The following is a 22,912-nucleotide window of genomic DNA, read 5'->3' on the forward strand; positions in this document are numbered from 1 at the left end:
AAAAAAATATTGGAACCATTCAAATTTTTAAACGATCAATACGATTGCCACGACTGATCTGATGCGATCTGACTACGATTACTTCACGATCAAGCACGCCGTTTGAACCGTGGCGTAATTCGTCACAGTGGATACTGGGTACAAGCAGTCGCACCATCACTGGAAGTGGATTAAGATATGAATTTAAAATACGAGCACGTTAAAGGAATGGCAAATTATCGTATCAACATTTTACATCGCCTATACACGCATGACATGATCCATAACCGCACATTACGTAACTTGAGTGTCGTTAGTGTTGAATAACTGTACATAACATGAAAACACATGCCAAAACTAGAATTCGAATTTTGATATGCAATAATATTCGAATAATTTGTTTCATTAATCATAATCTCAACCATGCTTGCGATAATATTAAAATGACTATTGCACAAATGATTTTTTTTCATATACATGTATTATATATTTTCCCCATCATTTAGTTATTTACACTGAATGGTAACTCACAGAATTGCACCATGAATTGCCCATGGACTATTGAAGCTGTTAACAGGATTGAATAAATTGTAATAACGCCTTTGAAAATTACCCTTACGGTTAATTACCGGCTATTTATAATACTGTATTTACAAGGCACTTGTTCGTGAATATACAACCATTGCGCCATATTTGCCCGTTGAGGTCTCTCATTGATATTGATTTGGAGACATCCACTGCACGAGACAAGTACAAGGAGATCATTGTAATAAAGAGAGCCAGAAACCAATGACCTTAAGACTATGATACCCCTTTCATAGTGAGAGCCGAAGTGGAGTAAGTCCGGAGTCCAGGAGGAGTTACTCCACTTTGGAGGGCAATATGAAAATTCTGAGATTAGTTCGATCCGGATTCAAAGCGGAGTACTCAACCCACTTCGAGAAGAGGGTTACAAACGGAGTTACTCCGCACCGGAAATGCGGTATGCGCTTATCGCTGTGATCGGCCACGCGTATGGCGCGAATTCGCTTGGAAACCATGGCAACGACTGCGGATACACCGCTGCTGTGCTTGCCAATATGAAAGGGGGGTTAAAGTCGGTCCGCAGTACAAGCGGATCAACTCAACCCGGAGTTACTCCGGAGAAACTCCACTTCGCCTTCACTATGAAAGCGGTATCAAGACTCTGTATTGAGTTTCATTGAGTCTGGTTACACGGGCAAACCTTCAACTCATCAATTCGACTTGATATGAACAATGAAACAAATCCGGAATGAGGGGGAATTGCAAGAAAATCTTTGCAATCGATCGCAAATTTCACATGCAAATTTACAAGTGATATACCAATTATAACTCGAGAAAATCAATCCAAACTTGTCGATGCAATGAGCAGACAATCAATTGTAAATTTACTTCAATTCACTTTTGATCCTGACTTCTTAAGGGGAATGTTTCATAAAAGGACTCATTGGACGCTCTATCCGATAAGTTTTTTTTTTTTCTCTGAGTGCTTCTCAGCCAACCAAAATCAAGGAAGGTGTCTATTCAACAACTTGTTGAATAAAAGTGATGATGAAACTGTCCCCAGTCTGTTGGAACGAGGATCCTACAAACTGCGTGTTTTTTTCTTTAAATATGTCGACTTGCACATATCTAATATCTTGTCTTCTACTTGACCTGAGTAGAGCTAGATCTCTCTGTCTGTAATCATTCTTGACAATCGACACAATATATTTTCTTCTCGAATTCTCGTACTAACTAATCTTCTTGCTTTATCCAAAGTCGAATGCCGCAATAAGGGATTAACTAAACACTCTAAATAAAAGATTGGTCTAAACAACGATTCTCTTGGTTAATATTATGTCCGACCGATAAAAAAATGTCAAAATCCACCAACCAATGGTTATAATGTACCAAAAATTGGTTGATTTTGCTCAAAACGACGAATCTTTTGGTTGATATTAATATGTCCGACCGAGAAAGAAATGGTCAATATCAAGCAATGAATGGTTACAATGTACCAGCAATAGGTTGATTTCTAACAATTTATTGGTCGGACACCTTGATATCCAGGAGAATGGTCGTTTTGACCAAACCTTTTGTAAGAGTGTAGATGAATGTTAGCGTCATGGCGTCACTTGCCGGAGTTGATGTTAGCAGTGGCGTTCCTTGCTCTGTGACGTTCATGGAAAGTCCTCAACGTTCAGAAAAAATAGTCATGGTGATCAAATCTGCATTATTGAAATGGGGAGAAATGATAAGCTGACTGTTAAATTATCATATATCAGGTCGCTAATGTTCTCATCATACAGCAGGGTTAATACTGCTTCCTCTAATGTCCTTCCAAAAAAGATAATGCAAAAAGTAGGTTAAATCCTGTATTCGATTTTTTTTCAATTTGATATTGCTGATTGACAAAGGTGGATGAATATGATTCAAAATTTAACACTGATTCTAGAAATTATAACTACTGAACTTCCTTTACCCAAATTGGGAAGATATATCTATGATTCGGAACTATTTTTTGAATTGCGGAAGAATTGGGACTATTTTACTGTTTCAGTTGATGAATTTGATCCCATCATAGTTATCTTCATAAATGGCGATTTATTTTTAAAAATGAGCTGGCTACGATACCCTTCTCTGCATGGTCAGATATGAATGTCAGATATATATCCTATCCAACAGTAGTAAACATTCGACCCTCTAATTTCAGAATTTATATTTTAATACGCAAGTCTATGGGGAATGTTTTACGCGCGTGACACCCTCAGCCATAATTGAAGGACGAAACATAGGGGGCCACTGCACTAGACCATGGAAATACTACCGTGACGCTTAGGCAAACAGGTTTCTATTGTTTAGCCCTCCAACCTGGGTAAATTCAGGATGACGTAACTGGTAAGACTACTTACGTTTTGTGTGTACGGTAGTTTGGGTGTGTTTACGGTAGGTTGCTATGGTAGTGAGCTCGATTAACCTTCCCTCTGCGTCGTGCATGTTCATGTTCTACATGACCCCCATGATGAAGATCATACTCGGGTCCAAGCCTACGGGAACCTTCTGCTCCGGGTCGCCGGCCGCGCGGGGGACCCCCAGGAAGAGGTCCCGGTGGAGCCATCGGTCTTTCGTGCAATCGAGTCCTGGGCCCTTCCGGGGCGGGTGGTTCCAGAGCGTCGTGACTGAAGGGCGGCTCAAGGCCGTCATTACCGAAGGGACGTTCCATGATTGGAGGATGACCGTAAGGGAAGCGAGGTGGAGGAGGCGGTGGTCTCATTGGCTCGAAGATGCGATCACGTGATCCGTGATGAAAGTCTGGCATGTGACGATCCACGTGACCACCGAAGTGTGACGGCCTGTGGAAGTCTGGCGGATAGAGGGCGTCATTGCCATACTGGAAAGGTATGAGGGAAATTTCGAGTGAGAGAGAGAAAGAGATATAAATGGAAACCATTGTTGTTACAATGTCTTACAAAAAGAAAAGAAAGTACCGATTACGATCGTCATTGAAGCACATCTTACAGACATTAATTTGTAAGGCAGGACATGCTCATACATGTAGGCCTACCTGAAATTTCATCATGTAGTCCATATTAAGCTATTGCTCCATTACTTCTAAACATTATTGCGTCTCCCTTTTCCATCTTCACATTTTTTCTCATTCTCTTTGTTTATTTTCCTTCTCATCAAATTTCCTTTTTTATTCAATTCGAGAATTCGAACTTTTTTTTTGAATGGTGACATTTCAAGCTACGCCTACTACCCACTCACCCCCCCCCCCCCCCTCCCCTCCATGAACATACATGTTTACATTAGTGTCACCCATTTTTGCTACAAATGAAATAAATCTGTCTCCTCATTCCTAGTGCACACGACAAAGCGAGACCAATCAATTTCTGCTTCGAATTTTAATAACACAAGGTGGCGCTCTACCCTAGTACGCCACTGAGGATTTTTCTCGGGCAAGAGAATAGAAGAAGGATTTTACTTGACTCACCGGGTGACCAGCTGCTGTGATTATCAACGTGGGTTCTGTTTGGTTGTTAAGATGAATGTACAGACCAACCCCAGCACCGATCAGGCAGCCGAGCCCAATCAGAATGATTAACATTGCGCATGCGCATCTCTGTAAAGTGCAGACTTCACTCCGGGCCGTCACCAGTGGTTGGTCGTCATCAAAGTTTGATTTATACGCCACCTAGTAACACGAATGAAATGAAATGAAAAAAAAAACAATATATTTAAAAATATGGCAACGATGAGGAGAGGAAGTTCTCTGCAAGCACAGACTCGTGCAGGTTTGATATTTCAACTAGACAAGATAGTCTGCTGTGCAAACCCTCCACTTGGGTTGAGGGTCTGAATGTGATGCCTACTAACTGTCTTGCGGACTGAATGAAAATGGGTACAGCAAGTTTTGCATGTATTAGTCTTTGTGTAGAAACCCACTTGTTGACCAAAGTTTCAATCAGGGTCTGAACCTGCAGACCAGACCTAACCCCGATATAAGTAAGGCAGCCACACTATATGGGGGAATCTAGGCTCGTACTTCATACTATGCATTCTTTATTTTCCGAAAACCGAGTGTTTTTGCCCGTGACTAGGAGGGAAGAAGATGAGAATTCATTTTTTTCTTTAAGATTAAACATTTTCCGAAAACGGACGACATTATTGACATTATTGTTCTGAAAGATATTCGCTAATATATACACACAACAAAGAACTCTCGCTTGCCGGTGATTCTATTTGATATACCGCCATCATCGGTGAGAGATTGACAATTAACTTGCAAATCAGTCTCAGATTTAGAAGTACTGCAATCTGGCGAAAAATCAAGGCTTTAATTGTAATATCAGGTACTTTCCTGGCACGCACACCGTCCCAAGATTTCCTTTTGGCACTTGAGAAAAGACCTACAATTGAAGACGTCACCATATATTATGGATTGGATGCATATTAGACAACCTTTGTTTCCTGAAGTTAGCTATTCCCAATCAACGCCCCACAAGCAATCAGAAACACCTGTTATCTTTTACAATCGTTACTCATACTGTTCATTCGACTGGCATTGTGAAAATAAACATCGATATGTTGATTTATGATTTATATATTTCCTTTCGTATTCATATTATTTCATTTTATTGTGAAAATGAAATTGACTAGGTTGACTCGTTTGATCTAATTTGAAATCAAAGCAAATAGATGATAACTTTATAAACGTCATTCACACCTTAACATTAAAAATCTGGTAATAACCCTCGATTATAACCGGTGTCTTTTCTGAAACAGAAAAAAGCAACAGATTATTAAGTACCTTTAAATTAATCACCCAAGCACAGGTTGCCCAGAATACCTAATCTTACAATTTATTTTGCGCCCCCCCCCAAAAAAAATAAATAAATAAATAAATAATGATAATAGATTGCTTTTAAAGGTATTGTTTAACTTTGTGAGCAGCCGATTTAAACAGTTCTCAAGCCAAGATAAAACATATGTACAAGTGCATGTATTAGAACTAATTAACCCTGAAAACAACCATTATTGAGAATAAAAAGCTAAAACTACAAGGCAAACCCCAATTTTGTAAATAGGCGTCTTATAGACACCTAAATAGTACACATAAGTGTATGGGATGAAATTAAGATGGTGTTTCCGGTCACTTTATATTTCAATTTTCGAAGCACTAAATAATCATTTTCGAACGCATTTTTTTTCTGGGCTTCATTTTTGGAACATAATCACAGACACAGGTGACAAGTGTGACCTTCTAGCTCAGATTTTTAAAAAGTCAAACCAATGTTAACCAATCACTTTAATTGTAAATTGTGTCAATCCATAATGAAAATACTAGGGAATAGTTGTCTACTGGAGCCCGGTGATTCTTGTACAAGTCTATGGGAATCACATAATTCAGTAGTCAACCGGTTAACATTTATAACTTGCTCCCGTGTCAAATACACCTGTACAATTTTTTTCAAAGTTTAAACTGTGCGTTGTCACACAAAAAATCAAACAAAACAAGAGGAACTTTAACCAAGCAAAACACTGCATGGCCCTTGTTAAGAGTAATTGTCTTTGCCAAAATTTTGGCAGAGCAGTGTGGATGAGTCACGTGTTATTATCCTGGGATAATAGAAGACTGAGAAAATTCTAGAGGCCTTCAAACCAAAACAATTAGGTTAAAAACAAAATTAAATGAATCATTGTGAAGATACACAATGAACAAAGCCTAGATTGCAGGGGGTGTGGGTGTGAAGGCTACAATTCGGGAAGATAGCGATGGATACTCTTTTTATGTCCTTCTTTAGATCAATTTCTCATCTTCGTTTCATTTGATGATTTAAGCATTTACTTATTAATTAATTTATGTATGAATTTAAATGTCCATTCGTTAATGCATTCATTCATTCGTTGTTTGATTTATTGATAATCTTGTCCTCCATTTCATTAACTGTGGTGTTAAAACTGACACCAATTGGTGTTAATAGAGGACCACACCCTTAGGTGTTAAAATAACACCCTAGAGATTGAACATAACACCAAAGAGTGCAAATGTAACAACCATAGGTGTTGTAATAACACCTATAGGTGTAAAACTAACACCACCAATTTAACACCGGTGTAAAATAACTGGTGTGGTCCTCTATGTACACCGGTTAAGACCACAGTTTTTGGTGTTTAGACTAGCTGTTTGCTCTCTTCAGGAAACACAGACAAATTAGAGAACGCTTCATGTTCATAAACATTCATCAAGCTACAGTGACAATAAGAAAACAGTGAGTGTACATGATTGATTCAAAATAAATACAAAACAAGCAGTGTGAAAAAAGCGGCATTGTAATTAAATGATGATATAGAAAATGCAACAATAAATAAAGGTCATGAGTGAGAAAAAAAATTACAAAACAATATAAGTAATATAATTGTTGCCATTTATCATTATAGCTATTTATGAATCATTCATATCCTATATTTACGTTACTTAATTTATGCATACATTATCTACAATGAATTCCTCGGTTTCTTTCGAACAGGAGATAAGTCATCCCCCTAAGCCTTGTTACACAAATCGTAATATTGGTCATACAATTGATTTTCACGCTTAAACGAACACAACAATAAGCAAGGAAATCAATCTTAGCAATCAATTCTTAGATCAATTGTTAAGTTTTGTGTTACGTGGTGCTGATATCTTCATACGATGCGATGTTGATTAGAAACCGAGGCCTTCTCCCTAGAGATTCAACCCACGGTTATATGCCCCTGTGCTTAAACTAATTCATATTTGATCTGTGGGGAAATTTATCTTGGCGTATGGATGATCCCACCAGGATAACACCTTGAGCCAAGGAAAGCAATGAATAGATGACAAAATAGATTATATAAAAAAAGAAGAATCATAGGATGTATTGATAAAGAGAAGGCGATTGGCTAGATGTAACTCGAGATTAACAAGAAAATGAGGAAAATTTACATCAGGCTTCATTCCATTATATTTCAGAATGTGGAAACTATACAATATTCAGTTACTCCTAACATAAACTACTTTTAATACACATATATAAGGTTTATACAAAATGTAAGGGATAGAAAGAGTGGAGGAATATATTACACACACAAACACCCTCACACACACCCCCTCTCTCTCTCTCACTAACAGACACAGACCATTTCACTCAATATTTCAGAGCAAACAGGTAAATGCACTAAACACTTCTAAAACCATTTTATCTTTCATGAGTAGACGTGAGTGTCAACGAATACGGTGTTTGGTGCATTATGAAAAAATAATTTCATGAAAAAGATGCGTGTGCAAAAGAAGATAAAAGCCTTTTCGTGCAATATTTCAATATAATTGAATACAATACAATGTCTTTTCGTGACATAATACTGTCACGAAGATATATTTGTAATATAAGTTTTATGAAAACATTTTTTAAAGATCAAGTCAATTGATTTCTCACCGGTCGTCCGGGGGTGGGGGTAATCATGTCATTATTGATAGCGATTTTGTGTAGTAAGTCACCACAATTGGCGTTCAAACACATACGGAAAAGGTCTTGGTCAACTCGGCGCCTGAGACAACTTGGCCCCGCTGAATAATTAGGTGCCGAGTTGTCTATCGTGAAACGTACCCCTAACCATAACCCTGATTCTTTTTTATTACTTGCACTCTTTATTACTGTATCATCATTGTTATATGTATGTAATATTTACAGTACTCTCTAAAATTATATATATATTTTGTAATTGAAGATTTTAAACATCCTGTGTATGGAAAACATAAATGAATGAATAAATAAACTACTGTATATTTTTTCCTAATGAATACGGTAAGATTGATACTAAAAGACATAATAGAAAACATTGCAATTAACTTGTATTGGATAAAAACTATTTGTGAACAAAATGGCAATCCCATATTCGGCAATTGGGAACCTAATTATTCGGCGGGGTCGAGTTGCTGCCAGGCGAAAAAAAGCCCTCACACTCTTCCAGACCAAGACTAGCTGAAAGGAATATACGAATTACATTTTCAAAAATACGAATTATATTTTCCCATAAAATGCAAAAGGTTTATAAAAGAACTTACGGTTTTCTTGAAACAAATGTCTTCTTTATTCTCAGTATGGTTTCCATAATGGCCATTCAACAGAAATGGCTCTACTTGAATTAACCAACAAAATAGTTGAGTCTTTTAAGCACATTCATTCGCAAAGTATATTCATCGACCTGTCGAAGCGTTTGAGACGAATAATCAGGGTGACCAGACGTCCCGTATTTCCCGGGATTGTCCCGTATTTTGCTTCTTTGTCCCGGCGTCCCGACAAACCCTCTCCGGGACGCCTAATTGACCCGTATTTCAGAATATTGAACAAAAATACATTTAAAAGTTACAAATTTTCATTAAATCATAAATAACCAACAGACGACAAAACAGAGACAACAATTAAATCGATATATAACTGAAAACTTTTGCAAGTTCTGCGGTGATTTTCTTGCTTCTGTAACCCAATACATTGCAAACGAACTGGCCTCCTGCCTATGTGTGTGTGACAGGCTACTAGCTAGGTATGTATGATCGGAGTAAATTCTCAATGGTGCAAACAATCTCACATGATAAACAGTTTTTCCACCAAAATAGTCACAAAGTCGGCAGGAAATTCTTATAATTATTATCAGATTAATGATTTGGAGATGTAATCGGTGCAAGAAGTTATTGACTTTTCATAGATCTAGTTTTTTTTCAGCTTTCTTGGTGTGTACGATGCCCCGGGGGGGGGGGGGCACTTCCATTCACAAGTGGATACCATGCGCTACCATGAGGTCTTAAAAAGCACCCTAAACACGTAATTTCCATATTCTGAAAATGCATATCAATTTGTTTGCGCTCCTTTTTTGCAGTACGTAGCGTGTTAAATTATTTCCCTATGGAGAATAATAGAAAATACGCCGTTTTTGAGGGATTTGCTAAGATATCTCCCAAACGCGTCAACAAGGTGATCTATCAAAACAGAATAGAATAGAGCAGATTCTCACCTTGAACATGATATGATTTTCATTTAATTTTAGTCAAATTAAGTTCTGTCACTTTTGAGGTTTTTGGAACCTTTCTTGATGATTTTGGAAATCCATTTGTACATGAGCCAATGGGCAAGTGCGGGAAACGAAACGTTTGGTGCGACTTCACATTGTTGTAAAAAAATATATCCGTCACAATAGACCCTATCAAAAAAAGACATTTTGCAGAAAATGCTGTAGATTGCGAATACCTAAGAATCATTTTGATTGGATAAAAAAAACCTCTGTCACTTTTCACATTTGCAAAAGCTTTTGCAATAATTGGTCACTATTTCAGCCGATGGCATTATGTGTACACAGTACAAACGCATAGCTAGGCAACGCAGCGCGTGAAGAATTTTGCACGTTTTCCTTATTCGTACAGCGACGACTTGAGTGTATGTTGGATAGGACCGTACCATTTTTGACCGGGGGGTGTGCCAATGAATGCAAGTGATCAAGAAGAATTACAAAACTGAAGTGAGTGAGAAAACAAGGAAAGTGAGAGGGGAATTTATGAAAACAAGTAATGCGAGGAAAAATGACAAGAAAAGGAGAGAAAGGAGAAGTGAAAACACGCAGCTGAGTGCGCTCACGATATGTAAGTTGAACACCCCTGCACCGCAATGTAGCGGCGCGTATTAGTGACTGTGCGTTAAACGTCCCATTTCTATGCCTTATAAGAGGAGCGTTTTTTGTACACAACAAATTGATATGCACCCCTTAACAAGTATTGGCGTGTGAAACCCTACACTTAACAAGTATTGGAAACAAAACGATATACTCTTGACAAATATTCCCTGAAATGAACCCCTAAACAAGTACAGGAATGTTTTATCGTTACGGGTCCTTCGGTCGTCGGCTTTACCTTATTTGGTTTAGTTTAGTTGATGTTTCATCTAATTTTTAAGTTTGACAATATGTTTCACTTTGAAATTTTATTCATTTCTAAAACAGTTTACTTTTTGAAACTTTTAAAAAACATTAAGAAAAACACCAAATAACATTATGATTTTGATAAGATGATTGAAATTTTCTGTTTACTTGAAGTTTGAACTTTTTTCCTTTTTCTTTCTTTTCTACCCTTATCCTTCCTGCATGCCCCTTTTCGTTCCATCCATCTTTATTTCCTATCTATCTTTCCTGAACATTTTTTCTCTCTCTCTGTTCATTTTTTCTCTCTCTCTCTGTTCATTTTCTTTCTTTTTTTTTCTCTCTCTCTGTTCATTTTCTTACTTTCCTTCTGTATCAAATTTCCCTTTTTTTATTTCCTTCATTCTGTCTTTCTTAAAATTACCTTGACTTTTTTCTTCCTCTCCTGTTTCTTTCCGTTCTTTCTCTCCTTCCCTTATTTTCTATTTTTTTCGTTCTCTCCTCACTTCATTCTTCCCTCCCTCTCTTTCTTCCTTTCTTTATTTTATTTTTTCCTTGTATTCTTTTCAATTTTTTCCATTTTTCTTTCTTTCCCTTCCTTCCTCCTTCCCTTCCCGTTTTCTTCTTTCTTTCAAAGAATGAAGGAAAAAAATTATTTCCTTCATTCTTTCTTTCCTCCTCATTTTTTTTACTTTTTCCCTTTAATTCCCTCCTTTCTTTTGTCTTTCACACATTTATTCATCTTCCCTTCCTTTTCTTTCTTTCTTTCTATATTCATTTCAAAGAATGACGGAAACGGCCCTTTTTTCTCTTTTATTCTTACTTTCATCCTTCTTCTGTTCTAACTTTCTTTTATGTTTCCTTCATTTTCCCCTTCATTTTTTCTTTCCTCTCAATTCATCTGTTTTCTTTCTCTCCTTCATTCTTTCGTTCACCTTCCCTTCTAATTCCTTATATTTTTTCATAAGTTTAACACTGCGCGTGGGCTTCTTTGTTGATCTTTATTTGTCAATTGTCCCGTATTTCATTTTGTAAAATCTGGTCACCCTGCGAATAATCATACTATACTTTTGTCAAAATTTATGAACTTTAGTATCCATGGCGCTTCCCTTGAACTGGTAAGTTATCTGCAAATCGTAAACTGTGTATAGTCCGAGTATAAGACAGTAACGTGTGGAGTACCACAAGGGTCATTACCTAACCCACTTCTGTTCATTTTATTTACCAACGATATTATCGTTCGTCCAACCACCTTTCATTTATCATGTACGCTGAGGATACAAACATTTTATATTGTAACAAAAATCTTTATCAATTGTGTGAATCTGTTGATACTGAGCTGATAAATGTCTGTAAATGGTTTCGTGCAAACAAACTTACAATAAATTATGATAAATGCATATCGTTTCTCTACATGCCATATGGATTTGTTTTTCAGGGGAGTACATGGCCTTTAAAAACTTTTTATAAAAATAAACTACTTATTCTACTTTCTTCCAAACTTTCAGGATCTTCATACGCTAATTGGTCAAAGCTTTACCATGGTGCTGATCTATTCAACGGGGTAAGTCTTTTTTTCGTGTTGCCTTTTTATAATCGGTAGAGTCCTTAGAGGTTGGAGTGTACTAAACATGGTGAATTATAATGGTACATGTTGTTGGGTATCGCTTTGTCGTTAGAAATGAATCTTGAATATTGTTGTACAGGCGCTTTCTGAACGGAAGACCACATAAAGAAGCCTTCCCAGGGTCCTGCGTCTGTCATTGTGTTTATCTGACAATCTTCAGGAAATTAGGGGCAAAAGGAAGTGTGTCATGAGGCAATGTTCAATGATCTTTCACTGACAACTGTTACAATCTACTGAAATCCTTGAACCTGATTGGTTGAGATGGTATTTGTGGCTGAAGATGACTAAAGAAGCGTTGCGTGAAAACCTCCCCGAATGATTTCCCCAGTGGATCCCCCTTGCCAACGACATTGAGAGTAGATTCATCGTCATGGTTATACTGTTACCATGGTAACGTCTCCTCGGGTCTTGAGAACTAGGTTGTCAACGGGTATAAGTCACAGACTAGTCTATTCCATAGCAATGTTTGGGGGACGCATTTGTGTCCCATTCGTGTCACGACATTTGCTCCTGTCTTGATATCTCAGAGGGCGTAGAGTTAGAATTAGGATTGAAATATAGTTTTTGGTTCAGAATAATGTAAAAATAAGTATGAGGGTTTATTTAGTTATGGTTGTTGGATTTTATTTTTGGCTTAACGTGTATATTTTCCATCGGAGCAATTGTCGCCGGAAAAAAAATTGCCATGGAACTGTTCTGTTCTTAATGATTGTTTTTAAGGAATTCGAGTCATTGAAATACGACAACAAAAAATGAAAAGTGGTTCAACATTATCTCTTGACAATCAAAATATTCTTGGCACTGACTGCTAAAATCTCTCATTTTTGTACTTCATCATATAAACTTCTAAAAAATGAAGAAAAAGCAGATAAAACCAAATCAGCAACAGGAAATGGAATATGTATTGTATATTATAGGTTTACCGCATTCTTCCCTTAGACTTTCAAGAATCAAAGTGAAAGATACGTTTTTTTAAAAAAAATCTGAAATTGCATTTGAATATTCACTTCCAAGTGTTAATTTGTCAAATGCATGTGTAACGACATCGCAAACTGTCTTAGTTACGTTGTAAAGATAGACGCGTTAAAGTTTGCCATCTATAGCGTAATTCCCGGATGAATCTAGAAATTGGAATTCAGGAATGACAAATTAAATCCACTTTGATCCAACATTGAGCCTTTTACAAATTAAACTATCATACAACCTTCCTTGCATTCGACTTCAAATCTACGAAGAAAGGGAGAGGGAAAGAAAATGTGAGATACGAGGGGAGGTGGAGAGATAAAGAGGACTGGAGCCTTTAAAGGAAAATGAGAAAAGTGGAAGAGAGCCCATATGAGACATAAAGGAAATAATGCGTTACTGCATGTTAACAGAGTTTATATGTCACTCATTATAAGTAATAAATAAGTGAGAGTGGATAGTAGACCGTTCCCGTATAAAACATAACTACAAATATATTCGCTACAAAGGCACATCGTTGAGTGAGTACGCCAGTAGGCCAGGCGTCAACTTTTCCTATGTTGCAGACGTCTAACCCGACGATTTGAAATTGCGTGGTTATTCGAATAGGGTTATACTCATCGTCCTTCTAACTTACCTTTCCTTCCCTCCTTTTTTCAGGACTTGAAAAATTATCCCGCGGAATGGTGTCTGCGGGGGAAACGGGAGCGGGGTTGTCCATGCAAAAGGAAATCACAATCGAATTGTAATTTTTACGTTTTAGTACACGGTTTTGAAAAAAAAATGGTATGTGTAGGGGGTGACGCTCGCAACCCTCCTCCCTAGTTCTGCGCTCCCTGTTAATCACAGCCTTTTGCTAAAATTATACTTTGCGTGAACTATAATGAGATATGTGATCCAATGAGGTAGGTTAATGATCAATAGTTAAGATCCTTCCTTTGTCAGAGGCCAAGAACTAAATGTTGATTACCTTTAATCATTGCCACTTTACTATATACATGTGTACATATATAGCCTAGGTTATAAAATACACCACTTAAATAATAATAATTATTATACCGCAGTTCTTGCATAGCTCATGTATGTCATAACGTCCCTATGCGCTTCCAAAGGACCTGGATATTATTATACAGGGAGAAAGCTAGCATAAACGGATATCTAATAGCATGAATAGTAAAAAGCAATAATAATATTCCATTCTTGGAAAACTATATATCACCACAAAAGACATTCTGTTTTTTTTTGTAATAGTATAACATCTTATGTTAGCAATCACCAGGATGCCCGAGGCTGTAACGGCTTAATTCGTCAAGGAATGATTATCTACGTCCATTCACCGTCATACGATACATCTGGCGACATGATAATCGTTACAGCGAAGAAGAAATCCCCTCTTAATCCACATTCCGTTTCTACTCTGGAAACTAGAGTCGAGTAACCATGACAACCAACCAAATCGATTCCAGGATCAATTTATGAGAAGATAATGAAAGGTATAACATGTCATTGCGCCTCTGCTCCATCTTGCCTACAAAATCGTACATGTTTATCAATCTAGAATAACCAATTTAAGTCACTATCTTTCAATATCTATCCAAACTTCTCAAACTTTTCACTTTTTTTCTTTCCTTTTGTAATACACACTCCGCCCCTCCCCCCCACCTTCCCACAAGTAGAAAATGACATGTATCCTGAGTGCTTTAATATGATCGATTTTTTGAAAGCATGGCCCCTTTGGCTGTGTTAGCTAAAAGGAATCTTGTATCATGCATACAGAATAGTCTGAAAAAGAGATAAGGTTCCCTGACATTACCAAGGGCCTTTTCACACGTGAATCTTGATCATCATTATAATGATGATTGCTATTGTTATCATGACTGGGATTAGCGTTCGTGATTCTAATCATGTTATAGTTTGGTTTCACACGTGATAAATATTCATCATTAGCCTTATTTTTCACGGAAATCATCATTCAAATTACGATTTTTCTTTTTTACCGTGGGAAAGGACGGTAGAAAAAAGGGGAAGGTCATATCTTGAATAGTTCTGTAATTATCAAATGTGCTAATCTGATTCAGAATTATCAAAAACTTGGATATTGTAATCTTAATAGGTTCGTATTTTCTCTTATCTTTATATTTAACCAGTTCATGCTAAAACTAAATCTGAGCACGTTATCCTGTATATATGTATTTTCATAAATGAATGAATACATGTATACACTCTAAAAACGAAGAGCTAATTCAGCGCTTAAAGAGCGTCTACAGTGACTGCAATTTGATTCAAATTTGTCTCTCTTTACTTCATTCATCTTGTGTATTGTTTTATACTACCACAACCGACGCAGAACATTAATACACACATAGATGATGTGGATCAAATCCACCATCCCCCGCTTCTACAGTGCAGCGGTTGGCCAAAGAGAGCTGGCTGGTAGTGTATAATAAGTAATATATCATTTAAATCAAACAAACAAGTCATAAAACTAACTACAAAATATACGAAAAAAAACCCCGGAATTACAAAAGATTCAAATCTGTAGCTAAAATGGTAGGAAATATACACTCACACTTAGTTTGCATTAAACCCAATGTGCGTTTGTAAAGTTTAAATGTTGTTAATTATTTAACAGTACAGGTATTCACTGAAAAAATAATTATCATTTCTGAATTTTTCTTTACATTGTTATCAAATAAAATCATTCAAACAATCAAAGACAAGCATCTTCAGGTGTATAGAAAATATGATTGTAGATGTGAATATATTACAGGAAAGAACTGTAATAACAGAAAAAAATGAATATGAAACTTGTAAATTTCGGCATCTCCGGATAATATATGTTACACGAAGTCGAAGTCCTCTCATAATGTTATTTTTACATGTTAGCAGTGGAATAGATCGGTGGATATATCTCACCCTGTTCCACTTTTCCCCCAAGACATTCAATTACACTTCTGTTAGGTGCTCTTGGTTGTTGTAGGGATTTATTTATTCATCATAACGCTATTGGCAATACTTGCTCGCAATTTGACAATTGTTCTCAACCCAAACAGTCAAATTGGTTATACGCAAATATCAGGAGTTCATATCACTGGCCTCGATTTCCAGTAGAAATGCCACGCGTTAAGATGGTTATCCCGAAGCAAGACACCTGTATCCACACGTCTAATTATCGGGCATGTAACATTTAAAATGAAAAATGATCGCATGTGGAAATTCATCTGGAAATTTATTTACAGAATACTGTTACTAGCAATTTTTAACATCAACATGATCATGCGTATTTTTCTTACATGTTGCCCTATGCACACTATCCTAGTCATCTATTAGGTTAATTATTCATTAATTTAGCCTTTCAGATGGATTCCTCACTTAGTACACAATAAATAAATAAAAACAAGAACAAAAATGGGGGGGGGGTGCCGTCTCGTGGCTTCCTATTCTATAAATATTTGAAAAAGCAGGTAGGGCACATGAGAGTAATTCATCCTCGCACAAAGCATGCCGGAAAGGCGGAAAGTAAAGATCCCATGACTGCATTGATTAAAATAATTCCTTAAAAATAGAGAAAATGTTTGTATATCAAAATACAGGTGATAATGCCATGTTCATACTCTTTCATAATTGGAGGATAGATTGCATTTTTGTATTTCATTTTCATTATCCATAATGCAGTTCCTATGTTTCTTGCAGTGAACTTCTTCTTCTTTTGTCTTGTGCTGTTGGCAACCAGTCAAAACATGACTATTTTTGCCGCTGCTTCAATTTGGATCCTCCTTTGAGAAGATGGAAACTTCTTTCCCTTCATCAATTTTTTTTACTTTCTTTTTTCCTATTCATTTTGCCCATTCTTTTTTCTTTTGTTTTCTTTTCAGTTAATTTTTTTTTCTTTGTCCTTTTTCTGCTTTTTCTGTTCCTTCTTTTTTTTCTTTTCCTTTTTTCTTTTATCTTTTCCTTTTATCTTTTATTTTCTTATCCTATTTTCCTTTTTTTTCTATTTGTTTTTATTATTTTTATTCTAATTTTGTTCTTCTCTCTTTTCTCTACTTTTTTCTGTATCTTTTTCTTTTCTTCATTTTTCCCCTTTTCATTTTTTTAATTCCTTTTCTCTTCTTTTAACTTTTCCCTTCTTTTTTAAATGTTTTTTTTTGCATTTTTTGCTTTTCCCCTCTTTTTCTCTTGTTTATTTCCTTTTGCTTTTGCTTTGATTGCAATTAAGAATTTATTTTAGTACCTTTCTACTGTTATGTTAGGCTACAGCACAGAGAAATAGCAAAAATGAACTCGATTTGGGGGCTGAGTGAAAAGGAGTAAAAAGTGTCAGAAGTGCAACCATGGTAACTGACCGAAATCATGGTTTGCCTTATCCGAGGCCATTTAAATTTTGTTCGAGCATGTTGAGCTGAACAAGTACCCGATTAACATATCTAGTTTTGCTGTACTGTTCATTGTGACTAACGTCAGTAAATTAAAGCAAAATCTATCGTAGGATTTATTTTTGATGAGTGAATGAATGGGGTCTGTAATACTCATGTGTGCCCTATATCGCAACTACACTTCTACAGTGTGATTGCTATGGCTGAGCTTCGTCTGCTAGATATCAGTGGTGAAAATTCTTGAAACAGATCAACACAAAGTGAAATGTTACGTTTAAGTAGGGACGTCCCTGGTGTAAGAAGAGTTGATAAGTACATAACTCGGTATTTAGTGCATTTATTGCTTATACCTTGGTCACATTTGCTCTACGGCGGCCGTACGGCGAGTCGAAAACAGCCGTTTTATTCATTTTAATTCAAACCACCTATGTAGTTGAACACAAAATGTTAAAATGGCCGTAGAGCAAATGTAACCAAGGTATAACTGTGCAAAAAAGACACTTTCAAGCGCATATTCAATGCTTATTAGCAGTTATCATGCAGAAATGCGAGTTTCTACCGACAATAATAGATCAGATCTGGTTTGTCTGAGAGTGTAAAATGAAGTATATGATTTCAAAATGATTAATAACTGCTAATAATTATCAAAGATTCCCTTTTTTATGTTTAAAGTACAAAAAGGAAAGATTAACAGAACATTAAAATACATAAATTTGTCCTAGTCAGGTGTCTATAGGCATGATAGGTCTACATCATAGATTGCGCACATGAATACTATTCACTTCAAGTCTTCCTTGAAAGCTACAGGGGGGGGGCTGGAGATGAGTCGGGGTACATACCCCATCCTCCTAACTTGTAAGCAGGGAGGGGTTGATGGGGTATATATCTATAACACCCCCCACGTGTGAGTTAAACGAGGATTCAGACATGCCAGAAGCGATTGTGAGCACAAGAAGTGCTTACACTCTTTGTTTTCAATTTTCTTTTATATACTTTGTTTATTTCTATGCGAACATAAATGTAATAATTCACTTCGAACAAAAGTAAAAATGGTAGCAAAAAGTTCTAACGCCACACATTATATATGTTAGCCCATTGATGGACGTCAAACAAGTAGAACTTGTAGCTGCAATAATAGCACATATAAAAGTTGGATGGAACACTGTATTTTCACATTCAATGAGGGGCGTCTAACATGTCTAATGAGACATTTTCTTTTCTTTTAACACATTTAGTCATTTAGTCAGATTAGGTAAAAATGCAAGGTATCAATCTCTTCAAGAGAACCCACTCTTTCTATTGAAACCAAAATATTCAATTTTTTTTAATTCGATCCTCAGTATAGTGATGATCACAATCGCCTTGTTAGATGGTGATTCACGTCGGTTCGCCTGTTGAGTTGCGCGCAATCAGAACTCAGAGTTTTGCCCATTCGTTTCCTATGGATTTTGGCAAGGCGTATATTGCTTTGTTCGGCAATACTATACAATACAATGCAAGTATTTATATAGCGCTCTTCACAATGATTGTATCACAGCGCTTATCGATATTGGACGAACTGATGGTAGACCAAATGATAGTAGACGAGTTGGCGATTGGATGAATTGGCGTTGGACCAAATCAAACTAAACCCAAAACTTCGGGGTAAAGCGCCGTATAGTATTTCGCCATTTTAACCAGCGATGTGTGACCATGATGTGCTAGTAGTTGACTAGATGTCGCCTGGACACCAATTCGATAAGGATTGGAAAACACCTGTTTTGTCGTGTCTTAGTGTGATTCACCATTAATGAGGAAAGATGAGAATCACACTGAGATGACGAGTAGATGATTAAGACTGTAAAGGTCAAGTCTAGGTTTGGAAAAATCTTGGAGCGACTGAATACGGTCTCTTGTCTTATATAGTTAGTTCGTTATTTAGTTATTAAGTCAGTTAGTTAGATACTTACTTACTTAGTTGGTTAGTTAGTTAGTGGCAAGAACAATCCAAGACAGTTTATTCAACCCCTTAAATGATCAGATAATGATGCATGATGTAATGACAGTAACGACAACAGCAATTTCATTTTATTTGGAATACATAGTACTAGTATTACACTGTAGGTTTATTCGAGTGTTGTTAAGAAAACTTTCATTTTACATGACTTATTCACACAACGTGGAATAGCTGTTTTGTTCTCCTTTCAAACATGGTTAAATTACCGAGAGGAAATTATAATTTCTGTTACCTTTTCTATAAAGAAGCATATTATATCACAATTCTGAATAAAGGTTGGGGTTTTTTTGCATATATTAGTTGGATGCATTGTAATGTGTTGATGAATCTCGCTCCACCATCTTTACCCCTTTCTCTCCCCTGCACCCTCATCTGAAATCTCTCCCCCTCTCTCTTCATTTTTTACTCTCTCTCTCTCTTTGTCCGTGCGTCAATCCAACCTATTTCCACGTCTCTATCGCATACACAGACACACACACCCTACACAATGCTCAAGCACACACACACACCCTGTCCTTACCTCACCCCTCTGTTTCTCCCTCCCTCCTTTTCTCTCTCCCTCTCTCTCTCCTTCTTCCATATAGTCTATCTTATTGCATACACATTTTTATCTTTCTCTCTTTTCATATCTATCTTTCTCACCGTCTATAGATAATTTTGAAACAATATCCAAATACCTTCCTGCAATTATCACCCGGCGATAAATTTCACAGAATTCGAAAAGCAAAAAAAGTATGTCGTTCCGAAACCAAGGTCCTACATGCTAAGCTTCTGCACTTTACATCCAGTGTCATAGTATGCCATTACCATGGAAATGGTGATGTAAGAAAAAAAACCGTTTATTTTATGTAAAAAAGGGATTTTATAATTTATATGGAAAGGATGATAACGGGGCTTAATCCGCTTGGCATCATCTACAGACCTTTCGGCTGAAGATTTTTTTTATGTCTTCTTTCTAGTATATGGCATGGCGGGGTTTGAATATTTCATGGCGCAGAGAGAGAGTGTGGTATTAAAGCGCACTGTTAGAAAATAAAATTGTAAAAAAAAATACATTACTGTCAACTGGGACTCACAAGCAGTATATACTGTTAATTTACGATGGACTGTAAAACTGCAAAAATACCGGGTAACTGTAAAAAACATAAAATAAAAAAAACTCATTTATTTAAAATCGCCGTTAATTTACAAACTAATACGAACACAAGTTAAACGATAGACGCCCCGCAATCAACGTAAAAACACGAGAGCTCGTTGGTATCTGTACAAAGATTATTACATTTTACTTTGTTTTACATTTAACTTGTAATTCTACGTCACATATCACTGCATGAATACATTTGGTTTGTTAAATCATTCTGGCGTCTGTAAGGTAAACATCTTGTTAATTTATTTTTTTTCTTTTTGAAATTACTAACGGTGCAGGAGAGGCAACAGTAACTGAAAAAACAGCTAAAGTATATTTGAAAAGAGTGACGTAATTATGAAAATACCAATGAGCAAAGGAAGACTCAGTAAATATTGAGTGATATGCAAGACAAGGTTAATAATACACATGGGTCGCCTGAAGAATGAAAACAATTGGATTGTGAGCCAGAGTCAGATCTACATTGAATCACATAGTTCTGCGTAAAATATCTAACAAAGCAATGAATTGAAAGACAATGTTTTATATTAGGAACCTCAAGTCTAGTTTAATGTATACGTTAAAATAGAATAAGACTCAGAAAATTGAAAATTTTTACTGTCGGTTTAGATAACAAGAAATAACATTGCAAAAACATGAAACTTAGTATGTATATTTATATTATATTTTCATACCTTTGTGCTATTTCAAATATATGGCAAAAAAGAAGAAAATTCCCTTTCTCCTTAATCTCATTTATCGAAGTTCGTCTCAATTCATCACAGTATTATTACTATTATTATTATTATCATTGTTATTATCATCATCATTATTATTATTATCAACATTATCATTAATAGTATCATTATTACTGTTATTATTATTATGGATAATTATTATTTTCATTATTTTATTGCTTTATTATTATTTTATCATTATTATTATTATAACTATTATTAGTTTACAACAATTCATGTTTACTTTATGAGAATGTTTGTTTCTACCCATCAAAATAACAATAGTTTTACAACATTTACAATGAATACGCGGGAAATTGTCATGGAAATTACATGGTGCGTTAGTTTTCTGCCAAATCACCAAGACCTTTTGGATTCAAATGCTTTTAGAGAAAGGAACACGTTACGCAAATTGAGAAACAAGAGGAAAATGGGAATGACAGATAACAAGACAAAGAAGAGAAGCACATCAGGAGAATCGAGAGAGATAAAAATGAAATGAAACAAGCTGTCGGACTAATCAATACTCCATTTGATCTTTTCCTTTCATCTTAGCTCGGGGATGTAGCCTCCATTTTCTTAGCTATTCGATTCCCATTCTAAAGGGCATCTAGAGGCCATGGTTTCGTTATTGCCGATGTCTCTTCCGACAATGGAGAAGGTTATTTAAATCTAGAACGTCTGTGATCTGTATCCATGTGTTTGAAAGCCGAGGGTAGATATTTTTTTTTCTTTTTTTAAACAAGTGCACACCTAGTTACCAATATTAAATGCATATAGCATTTTAATTTATTTGAAAGCAGGATAAAAGAGCAATGTAGATTAAATGCCTTGCTCACGGGCATAGGGGATCGAACCCCGGACTTTCCATGTATAGCCGGGCGCCTTAGACCACTCGGCCACGGCACCAAGGTGGGAAGTTGTTATCGATTAAATCTCTCAAATTGGTAATGATATTGATTTATAATGATAATAGCTAAGATGATGATGATGATACAAGTCAATTCAGTTAAATTAAACATTCATTTTTTTCAGATTGACGTTTTATCCAATGTAATTCTTTTTTTAATATCTTTGGAAAATTTTTTGTAACGTGCTCTCATCTAGAATTACCTTGTAAGTGCAATATACCAACATCAATTAATTAATTGTTACTTTATATTATTTGACTATTTCATTTCGTTTATGTATCTATGAAATTTATGTTTACATTGTAATCTTTGTTCGTATCAGTCTCCCAACTGTTTTAACAAGGAAGTATTTTGTACAATAAACCGAAATGAATGGAAAAAATATATACAAAGGAATAATTTTATGATAAAACAATGAAAGAAAACATAGTATGTAACTTATGTATATGGAAGTAGGTGCTTGTTTTGGAATATACCTATACATAATTAAACAACCATTAACATTAGCGTAATAAGGGAAATTCCATATAATGATTAACCCCTACTTTGTACGTCCGACCCCCATTTTCCTCAAGGTTTACTCAACTTTATAAACCGTCCAAGCCGTGGTCCATTGAGCATGCTGAGATTATTACAGACTGTCAAAAAGAACAAGAAATCAGAAAATGTAATGAAGGTCCCTCACATCGGGGGTCGGACGTACCGATATTTCATGGAATTGGCCATAAGGAAGGGCTAAGATAATAATAATAATCCGCTTTTA

The 22,912-nt window shown here is 36.1% G+C and overlaps 1 protein-coding gene across 1 annotated transcript in view; it reads right to left on the reverse strand.

Annotated features, from left to right (window-relative positions):
• Nucleotides 1–1,481: 1,481 nt before the first annotated feature.
• The window catches only part of LOC121417157, a 30,647-nt gene continuing 9,216 nt past the window's right edge, over nucleotides 1,482–22,912 (reverse strand). Inside the window, exons 2-4 of the mRNA XM_041610748.1 lie at nucleotides 3,977–4,177; nucleotides 2,895–3,373; nucleotides 1,482–2,210 (exon numbers count right to left, since the gene is read on the reverse strand). Coding sequence (XP_041466682.1) covers nucleotides 2,924–3,373; nucleotides 3,977–4,177 — 651 coding nt within the window. The 3' untranslated portion in view covers nucleotides 1,482–2,210; nucleotides 2,895–2,923. The remainder of the gene's footprint in view (nucleotides 2,211–2,894; nucleotides 3,374–3,976; nucleotides 4,178–22,912) is intronic.

This window comes from Lytechinus variegatus, chromosome 6 (genome assembly GCF_018143015.1).
Source record: "Lytechinus variegatus isolate NC3 chromosome 6, Lvar_3.0, whole genome shotgun sequence".
Lineage (NCBI taxonomy): Eukaryota > Metazoa > Echinodermata > Echinoidea > Temnopleuroida > Toxopneustidae > Lytechinus > Lytechinus variegatus.